This window comes from Trichosurus vulpecula, chromosome 3 (assembly GCF_011100635.1).
Source record: "Trichosurus vulpecula isolate mTriVul1 chromosome 3, mTriVul1.pri, whole genome shotgun sequence".
In the NCBI taxonomy this organism is placed as follows: Eukaryota; Metazoa; Chordata; class Mammalia; order Diprotodontia; family Phalangeridae; genus Trichosurus; species Trichosurus vulpecula.
Genome location: NC_050575.1, coordinates 129,617,419 through 129,635,553, shown reverse-complemented (window position 1 = coordinate 129,635,553; position 18,135 = coordinate 129,617,419). Strand labels below are relative to the sequence as shown.

The 18,135-nt window shown below is 37.7% G+C and overlaps 1 protein-coding gene across 5 annotated transcripts in view; it reads right to left on the bottom strand.

Annotated features, from left to right (window-relative positions):
* Window positions 1-2,168: 2,168 nt before the first annotated feature.
* GAPVD1 (GTPase activating protein and VPS9 domains 1) overlaps window positions 2,169-18,135 on the bottom strand; it is a 92,130-nt gene continuing 76,163 nt past the window's right edge. For all 5 annotated transcript variants that reach the window (XM_036748280.1, XM_036748281.1, XM_036748279.1 and 2 more), the window contains 7 exons: window positions 15,794-15,903; window positions 13,627-13,786; window positions 11,944-12,131; window positions 10,822-11,035; window positions 9,268-9,340; window positions 5,688-5,885; window positions 2,169-3,387 (listed from right to left, as the gene is read on the bottom strand). In XM_036748280.1, the coding sequence (XP_036604175.1) occupies window positions 3,247-3,387; window positions 5,688-5,885; window positions 9,268-9,340; window positions 10,822-11,035; window positions 11,944-12,131; window positions 13,627-13,786; window positions 15,794-15,903 (1,084 nt within the window). In that variant the 3' untranslated portion in view covers window positions 2,169-3,246. The remainder of the gene's footprint in view (window positions 3,388-5,687; window positions 5,886-9,267; window positions 9,341-10,821; window positions 11,036-11,943; window positions 12,132-13,626; window positions 13,787-15,793; window positions 15,904-18,135) is intronic.

Here is an 18,135-nt window from a genome sequence, read left to right as displayed (position 1 = left end):
ATAATATGAAGAATATTTAAAAGTCACATCAACAAAAGACATCTATGAGTCTGATGGTTCCTCATAAAGCCTAATTCTGTGATTATAACTATTGAACAATGTTTATATAAATGGCTTTCAATAATCAGGATATTTTTTTTAAAGAAAAAAATCAAGAAACAGATTAACAGCTCTTGTTGAAATTCTGATGTAAACCAGAGGCAGTAAACTCATTTTACAGAGGGGTTGCGGAAAACTCAAAATCTTTAATTATGTTTCTTCTAATCAATTCTCAGAAGCAGCAAATAAACAGAAAATCAGTTTTCTTCTCTTTTCAACTGGGAAAAAATTAGGCCTAAAAAAGGGGCCTAGAAATCATGTTGGTCAACCCCCTCAGTTTACAGATGAAGAAACTAAAACTTACAGAGAAATGACTTGCCTGAAGTCCCACAGCTGCTAAACAGAAGCATCAGGATTCAAACACCAGTCTTCTAATTCCAAATCCAATGCTCTCTATACCACATTAGTTTTTCAAAACTCCAGTGTGAACCAGTGTTCCCAACTTAACACCCACCGTGAACTCATTCAGCATGAAAAGCAAGAGGTTCTGTGCTCTTTCACACTAATGCTCCATTTTAAGTTGTTGGGAGAAAGCTCAGTACAAATCTTCAGAGTATTCCATTACTTTGAAAAAGCAAAGCCAAACTCATACTACTTCTTTTCCCCTCCCTTCAACACACACACACACACACACACACACACACACACAGATAGTGTACTGACTCCCATGCTTAAATATCAATAAAATAATAAATCTTAACACTGAACACAACTGGGTCATTGTTGATCCTGAAATAATTCCTGCCTTTAAAGTTTCTCAGAATGAATATGTTAACTGTCTCTTGAAAGGCTCTACTATGTTCATTTGCTAAAAGTCTCCACTGTCAGGCCTAAAAGTACAGTCCTCATCTCTATCACAAATGGAAAAAGAATATATAGACACAGAAACTGAACTTCTATGGTATTCTCACTATGGGCTCAAGCATCTGCATTACTACAGGTAGGCAGCACTAAATAAGGCAAATTCTATTGCTACCAGCACTTTAACACTGCGCCTCCAGTCAAGATTATAAAGAGATGAAACCCTTAACCCCTGCCCATCCCCTCTTCAAAACAATAACTCTATGTAAGTTCATTTCTGATTCTTATAATTTTCACACTGATGACATAGAATAGATTTTAACAGTCCCTGGGGGGAGGGAGCAGTCAGTGCACAAAGAAACAAATATTTTTTGTTAAATTATCAAAATCAAATTGCATTACAATTGACTCCAAATTTTTAAATACCAACGGAAATAAGTTGACCAGTTGAATCTTAGAAATCTTATCATACAAATGTTTGGGGTTTTGTTTGGTTTTTGGTAATGGAATACATAACAGACTTTGACTTACAATAACAAAGGCAACTGTGATAGGCACAGCCTAGGAAACAGTATATACTGTACACAAGTTTGTATTTTGTTGATTTTTTTAAAAACTTAAACAAAGGATGAAAGTTTAGCAGTATTAGTTTAATGTGTTCACTTATTAAAAACAAACACCTAACTCTACATCTACCTCTATAGTACTTGATATCTTCAAGTAAATGAATGGAAAAGGGAGAATGGTGGAATAAACAAACTAATTTTCCCTCAGTATCTCATAAATGCTTAACAGCATGTCTTAAAGAAAAAGAACAGACCGTGTCTTTCCTTGCCTCTAAGAGGCTGGCTACTACATCCTTAGCTAACTGCCAGCAATAAAAATACTTGGGGGAGTGGGGTGCTACTATTAGCATTAAGAAGCTAACTCAGCTCTCTATTACATAAAAGAACCGATTATTATCTATATTGAGAAATAACAGAGGTACGAAATAAAACCAGCCAGTGATCACTTATATACAAGACATGTGCTTAATGCTGTCAAGTGCCTGCTTAGTCAACTTCTCAGGCACCAAGGATAATCTGTCAGTTTAGTTATCTAAAAGAAAACAAAGCCATATTTTGTTAGGAGAGAGGAGAAAATAACAGAAATCTGCCCAAATACCCTGACATGGTGCCTATTTATGAATATATATGTATGTGTGAGTATATATATATATATTATATATACATATATATAAAATATATATATATTTTTATAAGAACAGTGTGATTTGTTAAAATATTTTATGACTAGTAAAACCTGCACCACTAGAGCAGACAATACAAAGAACACTTAGTAAAAAAAACGCCATTCACTGAATCCCCTGGCGTATGCATTCAATGTGAATAATCAATCAAAACATATATTACAATTTAAGGTTCATAAGGAGCTCTGTCTGGGGTTTGTACAGTATACACAATATTTCAGAAGAAAAATATTACAATAAGGTATCTGATATTTACTATTCCTTTCTATAGTCAGTGCTTATCTCTAGACACAGTTCATCTCTTTTATGTGCAGCTCCCAAACCTCCATGGTGAAAGATCCAAAAATTTACACTTGCCGTCAACTGTAGCACTGCATGTATCAAACTCTTGGAAAGTTCAATAAACTGCACTGTATTTTAATAAATATTTATGGTTTTTTGTTTTAAGCTCAGCTTAAGTTCTTTTGAGGAAACCATATCACAACAGGGTTATGGCACAACCTACTGTCAAGACACAGAAGTTCCTTGTTTATGAAAGAGTCTGAAGATGTCCAAAGTACAACAAATATAAATATATATATTATATTTACATTTCCTTCTCAGCTTCTCAGTTTAGGTATATATAGATTTAGAGATAATGCCACTAATGTTTCAACTATTATAAACCTTCAGGTTCAGTAGGTGTTTTCTTACCAATACTAGATATCTTAAAAGAGGTGACCTGGTCTTTTTGTTTGTTTGTTTTTAAGAAAAGGAAAGAATGGCTATCCATGAATGATGACCTAGGAATTTTCACGAGAGGTTTTTATATTCCAAAATACCTGAAAAATGTGGTCCCTTGTTGCAGCTCTAGCCTCTACTTAGAGTGGGAAGAATAAAATATGCAACCCAGAAATGGGAAGAGGGGGAAAAAAAACAAAGAAAAGAAAACCTGCTAGTTAACTCATTAATCTGTTTAGTAAAGATCTGCTTGAAAATGCCTGAACTCTGTACAATATACAAGGACAATCTTCAGCCTGCTAAGCAGCTGGTGAATATTATTTAAGAGATTCTGCTCCCCTGAACAGTCTGCCTGCTGTAGCAGGCTTCAGAGTGGGTCACTTCCGGTCATCAATGGTTTTAATGAATTCAACTGCTGCTGTGAATTGCATCCACCAATACGATTCTTCTCCAGACAGACAGCTAGCATAGAAGCTACTGATGTACTGAACAGTAGACAGTAAACAGGGTGGGTTTGCCTGGAAGAAAAGCCACAAATACAAATTAATCTAAAGATCAACTCTCATTTCTTCAGCACTTTAAAGATTATAACATGCTTTTCCCTAGGACCACTTTGTGAGGGAAGCTGAGTATTACTCCCAGCCAAGGCCCCTCCAGATGGTTGTTTTTCTATCTATTCAGGCAGCCAGGTGGTACAGTGGGAGCCAGGCCTGGAGTCAGGAAGACCCAAGTTCAAATCTGACCTGAGACACTTACTAGATGTGTGACCTTGGGCAAGTTACTTAACTTCTGACTGTGAAATGGAGATAAGAATAGCAGCTACCTCTCAGGCTTGTTGTGAGGACCCAATGAGATCATACTTATAAAGTACATAGCACAATGCTGGGCACACAGTAAGCACTATATAAAGTCAGCTAGTGTTATAATTATTATATTGCTGTTACTGCTGTTAAACAGACTCCAGATGGGAAAGCTTCTCAACTATTAACACTAAGTGGAACGGGCCACCTCAAGAACACTTCCCCTTGCGCAAAGTCCTCAAGCAAAAGCTGGATGACCACTTGGGACATTGTATAATGGGAAAATTTTTCAAGTATGGTTTGGAATGGATAACCTCTAAGGTCCCTTTTATGTATAAAATTCTGGGCTCTTACTCTCCTCCTCCAAATCAGGGGGCTCCATCTTAGTTCACTGGCAGTCATGTACCTTGGGTACAATAAAAAAAAAAGATTCCTTTCCTAGGCCCAGAAGCAAGCTATACTTACTTCTCTGTGCTCAGACCAATGAATGAGTTATCCTTTAATTCTTCCCAAGAAAAAAAGAGCTCTTTATCCTCCTCCCCTCCTCCAAATAAAATATGGATAGGATCAAGGTACCACAGAAACTGTGGGGCACTAAAACTAAGCTAAGCAAAAATATGACAAAAAACTATTGCAAAAGGAAGGCTTTTGACTCGAGGCTAAACACATTCAAGTTGTTACTCATTTTTAAAAAGGAGTTAGTGAAAAAGTTCCTAAGTTGTTCCTTAGACATTTATTTAAAAACTATTCTAAAATACCACTGAAACATTTGTTTACTACTATTAAATTCTACTGGTTTAATAGCACTTTTAATAAAAAGGTATAAAAAGCTCAAAGTTGTAAATTTAGAGGAAAGTTAACACTAAAAGGTCAAGATGCAAAAAAATGATGCAAAAAATGCAATTTTATTTCAAAATAAAGATTTTCATCTTATCTATTTGCCTTAAAGATTAAAGAAAATTTAGCACATCAATTGAAACTGCTTGATCTTTTAAAGCATTCTTAAGTTCTGGTCCGTCTAGTATTAAGCAGAAAGGACAAAGTCTAAACCATGCAGTTTATACAACATTGCCACAGCATACATCAATGCCACCACTGGCATACCTAAATACCAAATGATTCTTTCTTTAAAAAACAGAAAAAAAGAGTACATAAACATTCAGAAATGTAAAAATCAAAGTGACAACAAACCTTATGATTATCTATGCCCTAGAGTTTAAAGCAATAAATAATTACATTCCTAAAATTAACAGGCTAGAGATCTAATAAATTCAATATGATGTGTGACAAGTAGCACAAAATAATATTTATGCATGTGAATTAACAAAGGCAACAATAAGTGAAATAAGCATTATCTGTTTACCTATAGCTTATAGATTCTGACACTATTTTTAAAAGAATGAATGTTTAGTCAGGAGTCTAGGATTCCCATCCTTTTTTTCTGAAAGCTCTTACTTGTCATCTAACTTCTATTTAATAACAGACCCCAAGGACACAGCCCCAGTGAACAAGAGGCAAAATATCTTTGGGAGTGAATTAGACTTTAAAACCTGTGAATGTGGGCTATTTTTTACTACCATCATAAAGATCAAATGACAATCCAATGAGATAATGCACACAGTACTTAGTAAATATAAGATTTTATCTTCATCTGCAGCCTTCACTTTACCCAGCTTCTGTTGCTTAACATACCCACTAGGCTATTGTATTTAACAGTGGTAATTGGGGGGCCTTTTTTATAAAACACATCATCAATGACACAAAAACCAGAAAAAGCCTCAAGCTAATCATACAGTGAGAGTGCAAGAAAACAGCTTAATGCTGCTGCACAGGTATCCTCAAGATACTAAAAGACCCAGAGGAAGGTCTGTAGGGCATTAGGTGTCTCCTCAGAAACTTACAGAAAGATGTGGACAAAAATCACACAACAAAGGAAGCTAAGGAGGGGCTATGATTTGCATCAGTAATCTCCCCAATGATACCACAAATCTATGGAAGTACATAAGTAGCTGGCTCACCTTTATCAAAACAAACACCAGAACAGGAACAAAGTCATCTGCTCCAGGGACTGAATCTTCATTGGCCAGACTCAGCAGGTTCATAATTGTGGAGCACATTCTCAGGATGCACTGCACTTTGTCCCTAGGGGTCTTATAAGCACTTATTGTGCGGATTTCAGATTGTGCAGATGGCCATGGTGCCTCCCGAAGATAGACCTATAGGGGAGAAGAGATTCATACTCTGATACATCAGCCTACACAGGACCCACCACCAGCAATAGACAATGGAAGACTACAGTGTAAAAATATGCTTTCACTTCGATAACTCTTTAACAAGTACAAGCACAGAAGAATAAAGTTTTCATTGCCAGAACAAGACAGCTGCTTTGTCTGTAAAGGAGTTTCTATGGAAATTAGCTTCTCAATCAGGCCAGGTGACAGAATCTCAGATTTGAAAGAAAATTTAAAGATGACCTAAAGCAGGGGTGGAGAATCTGCGGCCTCAAGGCCACAAAGGGCCCTCTAGGTCCTCAGGTGCAGCCCTTTGACTGAATCCAAACTTCACAGGACAAATCCCTTTAATAAAATGATCTGTATTGTAAAACTTGGACTCAGTCAAAAGGCCAATCCTGAGGACTTAGAGGGACACATGGCCTCGAGGCTGCAGATTCCCCACCCCTGACCTAGAGTAAAGTGCTTCTAGTCCTTTCCTGAAGTAAGAATCCTTTCTACAACATCCCCCACTGGTGGCTAGCTAGCCTTTGCTTGAAGATGTCTAATAACACCTAAATCCATTCTCTCCCATAACAATCCGTTCCATTCTAGGACAGCACTAATTTGGGGAAAGTTTTCGTTACCTTGAATTAAAATCTGCTTCTAGGAACTCCTCACAATCGTTTCTATTTATGCCCCATGGGATCAAGCAAAACAAATGTAACCCCCCTTCCACATAACCCATAAATACAGCTATCATGTTCACAAGTTTCTCCTTCTCCAAGCTAATTTGTTGTTGCTGAGTTGTTTCAGTCATGTCCAACCCTTCATGACCCAATTTGGGGTTTTCTTGGCAAAGATACTGATTTCCCATTTCCTTCTGCAGCTAATTTTACAGATGAGGAAACTGAGGCAAAGAGGGTTAAGTGACTTGCCCAGGGTCATGCTAGGCCATGTCTGAGGCTGAATTTGAACTCTGGCTTTCCTGACTCCAGGCCCAGCTCTCTATCCATTGCGCCCCTAGCCACCCTCCAAGTTAAACAAATCTTTAACTATTTGCTAAGTCCTCTCTCTTCTCCAGCCCACATTTCCCTAATTCCTATAACCAGTCCCACATAGCATGGTTTTCAGTCCCTTCATCATACTTGCTACACTCTTGCATATATTTCAGCTGTCTCTCCCCTTCCAAAAATATAGAGCCTAGAACAATACTCCAGTTTTGGTCTGACCAGGTAAGAAGACAAAATTACAATCATTTCCTTTTTTTTCAGCCAATTATTAAGAATATAAACAAAAATCAAAATAGTCTTCACCTAAAGGAGCTAATATTTAATTGGAAAAGAAGAGGTATTCATCAGAGAGAGAGAGAGAGAGAGAGAATATGACATAATGTAATTTTAGAATAGAGACACTATCAACTCAGTGGATCAGGTAAAGCCTCATGAAGGAGGTGGTGCCTGAGTAGAGTTTTGAAGGAAGCTGGAGATTTCAACAAGTGGTAGTGAGAAGAGGGTAAACCACAGGCCTGGAGGACAGCCTGTACTAAGACACAAAGAGGCACAATGGACTAGGATGTGTAAGGAACAGCGATAGGGCCAGAGTGTGATGACTGTACAGTGAGGGCACAAAAGGGAGTAATCTGCAGGAAGCCTAGAAAGATAGGTTGGTGGTTAGGTTTTAAGGGCTTTAAATGCCAAGGAGAGGAGTATGCATTTGTTACTGTAGGTGAGAGGGAATCTCTGGAGCTTATTGAGCAAGGGAAGAACATGTCTGTTTCTGAACACCAGGGTCCTAGGGGCACAATCTAATCATCACACTGACTACTGTGGTTACTGCATCACATTTCTGTCTGCTACTGAGCTGGAAGCCTATTTAAAACCACAGTTCTCTTTCACATGAACTGCTGACTGTCTTATCTTCCTCATTCTATATCTCTACAATCGATACTTTTTAACATTCCAAGTAGACTTTAAAGTCATTTACATTTAATTTGACCTGATAAGATCTGGTCTATTTTTCCAGTCTTTGAAGATATTCCTAATAAGTTTCAATTCTGTCATGCAATAAATTAGTTTGTAGAATGCATTAACTTTTTAAAATATTTACAGAGCTATAATTAAGTACTTCGAGATTTATGATTTTGTTGGTGAGAATACCTCCAACAACACTGCTTATAACTCCTCTATGTCTTAGTAGGTGGTAATAAGAGTTGCTATGGACAAAAAAAGAAAAAAGAAAATCCCCTGGTGGCCAAATTCTGGTAGCTCTCCATACTTAAGATTGGTCCTGAAACAAACCTCATACAGCCAATCCTTAAAAGACTTTCTAGCCAGCAAAGCCCACTAAAAGCAAAGTATTTGAGAGCCTGAGGTTACCAACAAGCCACAAAGACGTATCCAAGGAAGACTTCAGTGGAGGTATGTGTCCATAAATAATAAAAGTATAGATGGCTCTAAGCCTGAGGAACTAAAAGCTCCAAAGAACTAGCTTCTTTATGCCATCAGACTGAAACTTATCCCATTTTGGAAAAAGGAAACAAAATGTATTTAAAAAGCTACCGGCATAAGTTACTAAAATCATGGACATGTGAAGTGCTATCTCTCAAATAGGGGAGATCTAAATTCTCAATTCAAATAGCCCACTCAAATATCCTTATCATCTCCTTAACACTGTATCATTCCAAGAGCCTTTCCAACTCTGAAATTCTATGTTCTAAGGTTCTTTCTAACACTAACATTCAATGTTTTACGTTCCAACGTCTCCTTCGGGCAGGACATTTTGTGTTTATTATTCTAATATCCCATTTGGTTCTAATATTCCATGATTCTATAAAACCAGAACACATAAATATCTGTAATTATTTTCTATATCTTCTTTTTATAATAAAGATAAATGACAAACAATCTGTCAGGGAATTAACAAAAAAAACCAAACAACTTTTAGATTATGACACCAATTTAATCTGTTCTCCTACATAATGGTAATAGCAACCCCAGAACTACCTTATAAATTTAAACACCTGTAAGATATCTTATTCCCATGTTACAAATGAAGATATGGGCTCTAAGAGGTTAAGTACCTTGCACAAGTTAATTGGTACCAAAGTCATTACTTAAATCACGTTTTTTGACTGCAACTGTTTCCAACAGAACACACTGAGTTTCTCTGTATCCAAGGTATTATTTGATGGTATCTGGTGCTCAGAACAACCCCTCTCAGGTACAATAGTCTTGAAACCTAATGAGCAATTTTTAAAATTAAATAATAACAGTGCTATAGATCTGAGAATATTAATTATTTGAAAACTGGTCATCTAAAATTGGTAAATAACTTTTACTAACATCCAACCCTTCTGGATAAATTGGATTTTGTTGTATCATATTACCTCAGGGATCTGAAGTGCTTTATGATTTGCAGTCACTACTTTAGACAATCTCTGGATATGCTCATGAAGAACCCTAAAAACAACAACAAAAGTATGTCAGTAGTTGTAACTCATTTCTTCAGGTTTATACACATCTTGTTTGTGGATATGGATTAGAATGATAACACAAGCTGCTTTTATATTTTATCTTTCAAAAGATATTTAAAATACAGGGTAAAAGTCAAGTATACAAACGGCTTGGAGTATATTGAGACTCATTTACAGATGGATCAATATTATCATTATTATTACTGTAACAATGTCATTGTCAATAATATGATATAGAATTGATGACAATGACCCAACTATTCCAGAAAACAATTTGAAATTATGCTAGAAAATGATTAAATAGCCATACGCTTTGACCAAGTGACTCCACTCACTACTAGGCATATAACTACCTCTCGTAAAGTGAAAGACAGAGAGAGAAAGGTTCTATATACATAAAAATATTCATAGTGTCACCTTTTGTGATATCAAAAAACTGGAAACAAAGAAGGTCCCTATAGACTAGGGAATGAGGCATATATTTAAATACAAAGTAATATTACTGTGCTATAAGAAATGACAAATATGAATGAATACAGAAAAACATAAGAAGACATATGAACTGATGAACAGTGAAGTAAGCAGGACTAGGAAAATAATAAATACAATGAAAACAATATAAAAAAAATGAAGAAAACCTCCAAAGTAAACGGTTTGTAGAAATGGCAAACAAATTTGGTCCTAAAAAAAAGTTGAAAAAGTGAACCTCTCTTCTTTCACTCCAGAGGTGGCAGACTATGGATGGAGAATGTAGTTTATACTGTCAGTCATGGTTGATGTGTTGACTAATTTTGCTGAACTATATTTTTTTCCTCTCTCTTTTAATCTTTGTTACAAAGAATGGCTCACTAAGTAGGCAAGGGGGAAGAAATATATTCAGAAACAAAATACTCAAAAACAAAAGCTATCAGTAAAAAGATAATTTTTTAAAGCCTTAAGGCACTCTAAAAATAAACGATGGCTTGTATCACAATTACAGTTACAAGGTATTCTGTACAAATTATATAATCTGATCTTCAGATCAACTCTGTGACACCAGTAGTGCAAAAATTTTTAGAAGCACTGTGATATGCCTTTTTTCTTCAAAAGAAGTCTTTTGCTTTATAAGACCAGATAAATATTATACATGCTAGCTAGCCTGCTTTGAATCTCATTTAGATGGTACAATAATTACTCTCACTCTTTCAGCAAGTCAGAATTTGCAAAGCATTTACCTCACAACAGCCTTGTGAGGCAGGTGAGGTAGGTATTATTATCCCTAATTTAAAAATGGGGAAATTGAGGCTCAGAGAGATGAAATGAATTGCTACATGACTAATAAAAAGTGGAACTCGGCCTCAAACTCACAGGTTCTGATCTAGTGCTCAATAGCGATTCCACCATTACCTCCACAACTCTCCATAAAGATATCTAACTGACTTCTAGATAGTCCAGCAAACATAGGCATAGAACAATGTTATTACTCACTGGTCACGGAGAATGTCTCCATCTTGGTTAGGATAGAAGGCGAGTTTGAAAATTCGGTTCATCACACTTCGCTCGATCGCCATCTGAGCATCTTGGAGCTGTTCCTCACTAGCATTCTGCCAGATGACATCCTGAGCCATGGCACCGTACAAAAATTGCAGGAAATCTTCCACCTGAGCTGTCTTATCATCAGCTGCTGTGAGCTTCTGAAAGTCTTCAATGCAGAACAACACACACAAAGTGGAAATTAGGGAGGGAAAAAAAAAGCTAACTCTGGCTACAATCCCAGCTGCCAGCTAAAAAAGATACCAAACTCTCTTGTAGTCCCAGGTCTCTGTTTTCCTGATTTCAAGAATAATTACAACGAAGTTGGTGAGATCAGGACAAAAGGTGAGTATATAAAAACTTAAGGATGCTAGGGTACAAACTTGCTCAGAAATCTTCAGTAGCTCCTTATGCCTAAAAGGTGAACTACCAATTCCATGGACTGACATTTAAAGTCCCTTAAATTCTGGCTCTCAGCTATCTGTCTAGCCTTCTCTGACTCTAGATTTTGGCCAAACCAGACTACTTGTTCCCCTATCTCCTCCTGTCCTCTCCTGCTTGCCTACATTTTAACCTCAACACTTCCCATGCTTGACACATACTCCCTCTTCATCACCACCTACTGCAATCTTTCCCTTCCTTCAAAGACAGAGCTCAAGTATCAACTTTATCAAAAAAAACTAATACATGCCCCACCCTCCAGTTAAAGATGATCATTTCCCCTCAAATCTTCTTAAAGCATTTCACATTACTCAGCTGTTATAACATTCAACCTTTTCTCACACTTATTTGTGTGCATCTATCTCCCCTATTAAAGCAGAAATGATGTTGCTAATAGTAGTAACATCCCTGAGGGCAGGAAGATGTTGCTAATAATATTTAAATATCTAATAGCACTTCTCTGCTTAAGACTTCTTCACTGAATTGGATTAAAGTTAGCAGAATTCCATAGGTCACAGAGCTAGAAGCGTCAAGACTGGATATGAACTTTAGCTTTCTGGTCTCTAATCACAGGTTCCATGCACTCTGTCAGCAGACAGAACCACAAACCTCAAACTCAAATCCAAAGTCATTTACCTTGAATAAATTCCCGAATCTTCTTCTCTTTACTCTCTAGCAATAATCTCACACAAACTGTGGTAAAGTACCGGTTGGCCACCTCCTTGTCCCGCAAAACCCTCTGCAACAGTCTTTCCAGATGGGCCTGTGTGGTCTGTAGCCCCTGGCGACAACGGGTGAGGTAAGCGATATATGGGGCTCTTTTCCTAAAAGAAGAAATGCTTTGAAAAACACCAGATATAGACTAGCATAACATATAAAATCTCTGTCAAGACCAAGATTTTCTCTTTATGAAGAAACTTTTTTTAGGCGTTTGTTTATAAACCAGTAGGCCACAGCGCAACCATTCTTCTCAAACAATACACAGAGATCATCAAAGCTAGAAGGGACCTTAAAGAGCGAAAGAGATGATGAAGGTGGGGAGGAGAGATGATTTCTGCCTTTATACATCTGAGGGACTTTCATAGGGGAAAACTTCCTATCAATTAGAACAGACCAAAAGCAAAATGAGCTCTACCAGGAGGTAGTAAGTTTCTAATGCTCAGAAATCTTCAAACAGGAGACTATAGAGAAGATCCTGGTTTGGCCAAGGGCTGAACTAGATTATGATATCCAAGGTCCCTTCCAACCTTAGATTCTATGATTCTATTAATTTACAGAATAAGAAATCAGTCACAAGACCTGAATTCAAGGCAGCTCTGTCACCAGCTAGTTGTGTGACCTTGGGCAAATGACTTCTCATTGTCTCAGTTTCTCCATTTGTAAAATGAGGGGATTGGACTATAAGACCTCTAGGATTCTAATATTCTGCCAGAGATCATAAAATAAAGCCAGAGAGGTAAAGTGACTTGCCCAAAGTCACACAGTAAGAAAGCAGAAGAGCTAGGAAGAAAATTCAGATGTGACTCAGCTCAGTCCTCTTTCTGTTGTCTTGCAGAGCAGTGAAGAATATCACAAACAAACCCAATGCTTTGAGACTGACTCATTAAACCCTTTTAGTAGTCTTCTCTCTACAGGCTCACGTCCAGCAAAAAGGAGATAGCACAAAGTCAATTTATACAAGCCCAGAGTGATTACACAGTAGTAATGTTAATGCAGCTCTGGGTTACTTTGGCCAGAGTGGAGTAAATCTGCTCCACCCTCCCACTCCCATAATCTCTTTTGCATACCAAAGCCTTCATACCCTTCATCATTATTATTTGTAATAATAATTCACATTTCCGGCCAACAAAGCACTTCCTTCACCATCCATGCCTATTTTAAAATGAGAAATCTGATTCTCTATACGTTTAGGAACCTCAATTCAAATTCAGCCCTCCTGTCTCCAAATTCAGTGATTTTACAACTAATACAACACAACCTTTGCTTTGAGCAAAAACACATTCACATATGAACAGCAAATTTTTTTTTAAATAAAGGGAGAATTTCCTGAAATGATGCATCTGTTCCAGCAATGTTGCTGTTCCTCAGACATCACCTTTAAAGGAAGACATATCCCAGGCTAGCTGCTGCCAAAAACAAGCACATCTCTCCATAATGACCTCACTACAATACTAATGAAAGCATGTCTACCAATTCTTTCCATATTAAAGCTAAATCCTACCACCTGGATTCTTCTTTTAGAAAAAGATTCAATAGGGGGAAAAAAACACACAAGGAGCTGAAAATTGAGTTTAAAAACCAAATGGGTAGATAAAGTACCGGTAGTCCTCTGCAATAGATGCCAGCAGCTTCCGACAAGTTCTATTATCAAAGCGTCCCACGCAGCGAATAGTTTCTTGAAGTTGAGCCATTAAGTTCTTGTCTTGTAAATTAATTGCTTCAGCTATCTGAACTTTTAGGAAGCATACAATCTCATTGTCTAACAATTAAAAAAAAAAAAAGGCAATTTACACTAGTGTCATGTACTTCCATGAGTATATGTAAGACAAGAATATATATCATCGCCACTGCCTGTGGAATTCCAGATTGATAAGCAATCTGTTCTACCACAACGCATACAATGTCTCCCAGACCACCCCTTTTCCATGTCTTAGTTGGAGTCATATTGAGTTGCAGTGGCAAAAAAATTTCAACATTATAGTACAACCCCTGTATTAATAAACCTCTGTGCACTTAGCTGGGGGTGGGGCTCTGACAACACAGGTTTCATTGCCAGGCCCACACTGAAAGGTAATGCTGGACCCAGAACCAGGAAAACTTGAATTCCAATCTAGCCTTAAACACTTACCAGGTGTGTGACCCTGGGAAAGGGATAACCTGCCTCAGTTTCCTCATCTGTAAGATGGAAATAATAATAATAGCACCTATGTCCCAGGGCTAAAGTGAGCCTAAAACGAAGTAATATTTGTAAAGTGCTTTGCAAACCGTAAAGTGCTATATAAATGCCAGCTATTATTATATGAATGCTAGTTGTACTGTGCTGGCATAGCTTTAACAGAAGCTAAAGTCACTTGCAACCCATGACGAGTTATCAAAGTAGGGTTTTTAAGAGAAAACTGCCTCTCATATTATGCATAATTAGTACAATCACATAATTAAAATCCTCCTCAGATGACTCATCATGACACGGTAGTAACACTGAGCTCCTGAAGGCTACGGTATTGAAGCACAAGCTTTAGCAGGTTCAAGTACAGGTCAGATAACGGGACTATATGCCTGTTCTCTGAGGACCAAAATACCTGAGGAGAGAATTAATAAGTGATCAATTTTAGCCACTAGATGATGAAATTTTCAATTAGTCAACATGCATTTATTATTTTTCACTCACAAATATCATCTACTAAGACATGAAGGACCCTGCCATCTTTTTCAGCAGAGTAGTACACCAGTGAAATCAAAGATGCTTGGACTTTTTTAAATAAACAATTCAGGAACATAGGAGTTAATTGGGTTTTTGTGGGTTAGATGGAGAACCTAATCATTGTGTACAACATACTATTCCTCAGAAAAAAACATACACTGTATTCCAAACTATCAATTTACAAATTCACTTTAGGAACAAAACTTATTCACAAGCTGGGAATTCTATTTACGGTAGTATACTTATTTTCACCACCTTATTACAGAATGCTTTGTACAGAAATATCAGGCCATCATTCTCTGTGAACATGTCCTGGACACGTTCACTAAGCTGGAAGCTCCTGGAGAATCCTTTAGCAATTAACACACTTAATAAATGTTGACATGAATTATCCATGCTTCAGAGACAAAAGAACTCTGATTATATCAGCATGGGAACTCCCTGTCCACTTTACACAGGTAACAATCCTTCTACTTTTTTTTGAGTTACTGTGGCCAAAAAAATCGTCCTCCAATAACAACAATAATAATAATAACTGACATCTATCTAACGCTTCTGTCCTGGGCGCTGTACTAAGCACTTTACAACTGTCATCACAGCTGATCCACACACCAGCCCGGGGAGGTAGATGCTATTATTACAGGTGAGGAAACTAAGGCAAACAGAAGTTAAGTGACTTGCCCAAGGTCACACAGCTTAATAAATGTCTGAGGCCAGATACGACCTCAAGTCTTCCTGACTCCAGGCCCAGCTCTCTAACCAATGCACCACCTAGTTGCTCTAGTGATCCATTTTCTGGTGAACATTCTGAACTTCATTATACTGGTCCGTGGCTAACACAGAGCCTATTACTGGAACAATACTCAAAGCATGCAAGAGCTTATGAAGCATGCAAGAGCTTATGCTCTGTACTGACTAATCTTAAAGAACTAAAGGCCACTTCTGCACCAGCATAAGAGAGCAGAATAGGTCTTTGGTGAAGGGAATTGTTCATAAAGCATGTTGTTATAAGTATTAATATAGGGGGAAAACATGTCATTATCCACTGATCAAGCAGCATCTTACCTTCTGGGTCTGTATGGTCTGGCAGACCATTCCTTGTCGAATGAGTCAGCACTGGGAAAGCAACAGAATCTGCTGAGCAAAGTGCAAGCCTCAGTTTCTTTTTGGCATCCCTAGAAGGATGTAAAAATACAAGAAATTGATTTCAATACTCAGGGACATGAGCCTTTTATTATAGTTCACTGAACAAATGAAAAGCTGAGATGATGCCTCTCATTTCAATTCAGAACTGGGCAGCTAGATTCAAAAGGCACATATTAATGTGTTGAACATTTTTATCAGTGACTTAGATAAAGGCAAAGATGGCCAGCTCAACCAATATGAAAATGAAGTGAAGCAAACACACTAGGTGATATAGAAAGGTTTCAAAAAGAATCTGACAAGCCAAAATTCTGGGCCGAAATTAATGATAAATAATTTCATAGGGACACATGTAAAGTGTTGTACATGGATACAAAAAATCAGCTTCACAAGAACAAGATGAGGGAGGCATGGCTAGACAACAGTTGTTGTGAATAAGATCTAGGGGTTTAAGTGGACTGCAAGCTCAATAGGCGATATGGTGGCCAAAAAAAAAGCTAATGCTTTTTTTGAGAAAGACACTATTAAGAGAAAGACAGATTAAGAAAGACAATGATAATTAGAATAATGAATCCTAACATACTCTGCCCTTATCAGAGAGCATGTGAAGTACTGTATTACGATCTTGGGAAAATAGGTTTAAGAAGGGCATTGTTAAGCTGGAAAGTGTCCAGAGAAGAGCAACCAGGACAGTGAAGGGCCTTGACTCATGTCATAAGAACATAATAGACTGAAGGAACTGGGCATGTTTAGCCCAGAGAAGAAAAGACTCAGGTGGGACATGATAGCCATATTCAAGTATCTGACAGCTATTTTCAACCTCTGAAGGGCTGACTGTCATTTGGAGGAGGGATTAGATTTGTTCTGTTGGGCCCCAGAAGACAGGAGCAATGGGTGGTAGCTGCAAAGAAGCAAATTTAGGCTAGATGTCACAGAGAAGCTCTGCACAATTATTTGTCCAAAAGTGGAAAGGCCTGTCTTGGGAAGTGATGGGATCCCTCTCCCCAGAGGTCTTCAAGCAGAGGCTGGATGATGACTTGTAGTGTACGTTACAGTAAAGATTTCTTCTGTATATGAGCTGGACTAGATGACGGCTGTGGTCCCTGCTAATTCTCAAATTCTGTGATTCTGTAAGATAGATCGTAACTGTAAAAACATCCAAGATAGTTCTGAATAAAGGAACCCCTTGGTTAATGGGCAAAACTGGGAGGAAATGATGTTCTGATGTGGTGATAGGATAAACCAAATCTTTTTCCCAATACCTGTACAGCTAGCCATTTATTTTTCAAAGACTTTTTCTTCCAAAATCATGATCATTAATAGAGAAAAAATACCACCTGTCCCCTCAAATCCTTCAGAGTTTCTAGAAATTTATCCCAGGTTTCTTTTGATTGCATCATTGTTTTCCATGTTAATCACCAGAATTGGTTGACAATCAATAGACTGAGAAGTCTTGGCAGGTCCTGGTCCCACCTTGAATAGATACTCAATCAAGAGAATACACTTGTCATTTTGTCATAGGAGGCATGTACATGCCTGAATCTATAAAACTCTAAAGGATTCTTCAAATAAATGATGGATCTTCCCCCTACTTGAGTGCAGTAACAAGATGTTCTCATCAGCCAACTCTCCACACAAAGATGATGCGTCCTCACCAAATCCAAAAATCACTTTCCATGAGAAGAGCTGGTATCGTCCCCAAGAACCTCATAGTTTACAATATGAAAAAATCAAGATATACTAGAAAAAACCCTGGATTTGGAGTGAAAGACCTGTATTCAAGCACAAGTCACAGAATCATTCATGTTAACACTAACTCGATAAACTGGAAGTCACAAACTACAACTCTGCACGCTATCATCCACCTTGCCATTCCAGATGAAGGTCCTCTGGGCCTTGCCACCCACCTCACTGCTAATCTGTGAGGACTGCTGGGCCTTTTCATAAGCCCTGCAGCTGAACTCTTATATAGGTTGTTTCCTACAAGAAGACTGTAGACTCCTTAAAAGCAAGGATTGCCTCAAATTTCCTTTTTCAATTAATCAATAAACATTTATTAAGCACTTACTGTGTGTTAAACACAACTTCTTTCCTCAGAATGTAATACCATGTTCAGAACACAGCAGGCCCTTAATAAAATCTTATTTTTAGCTCGTTCATCTACTACCTGTAGAGATAACACAACCACAACCTTTATAGAGCACTTACTACGTCCCAGGCACTGTGCCAGTGAGTACTTTACAAGTATTATCTCATGTGATTCC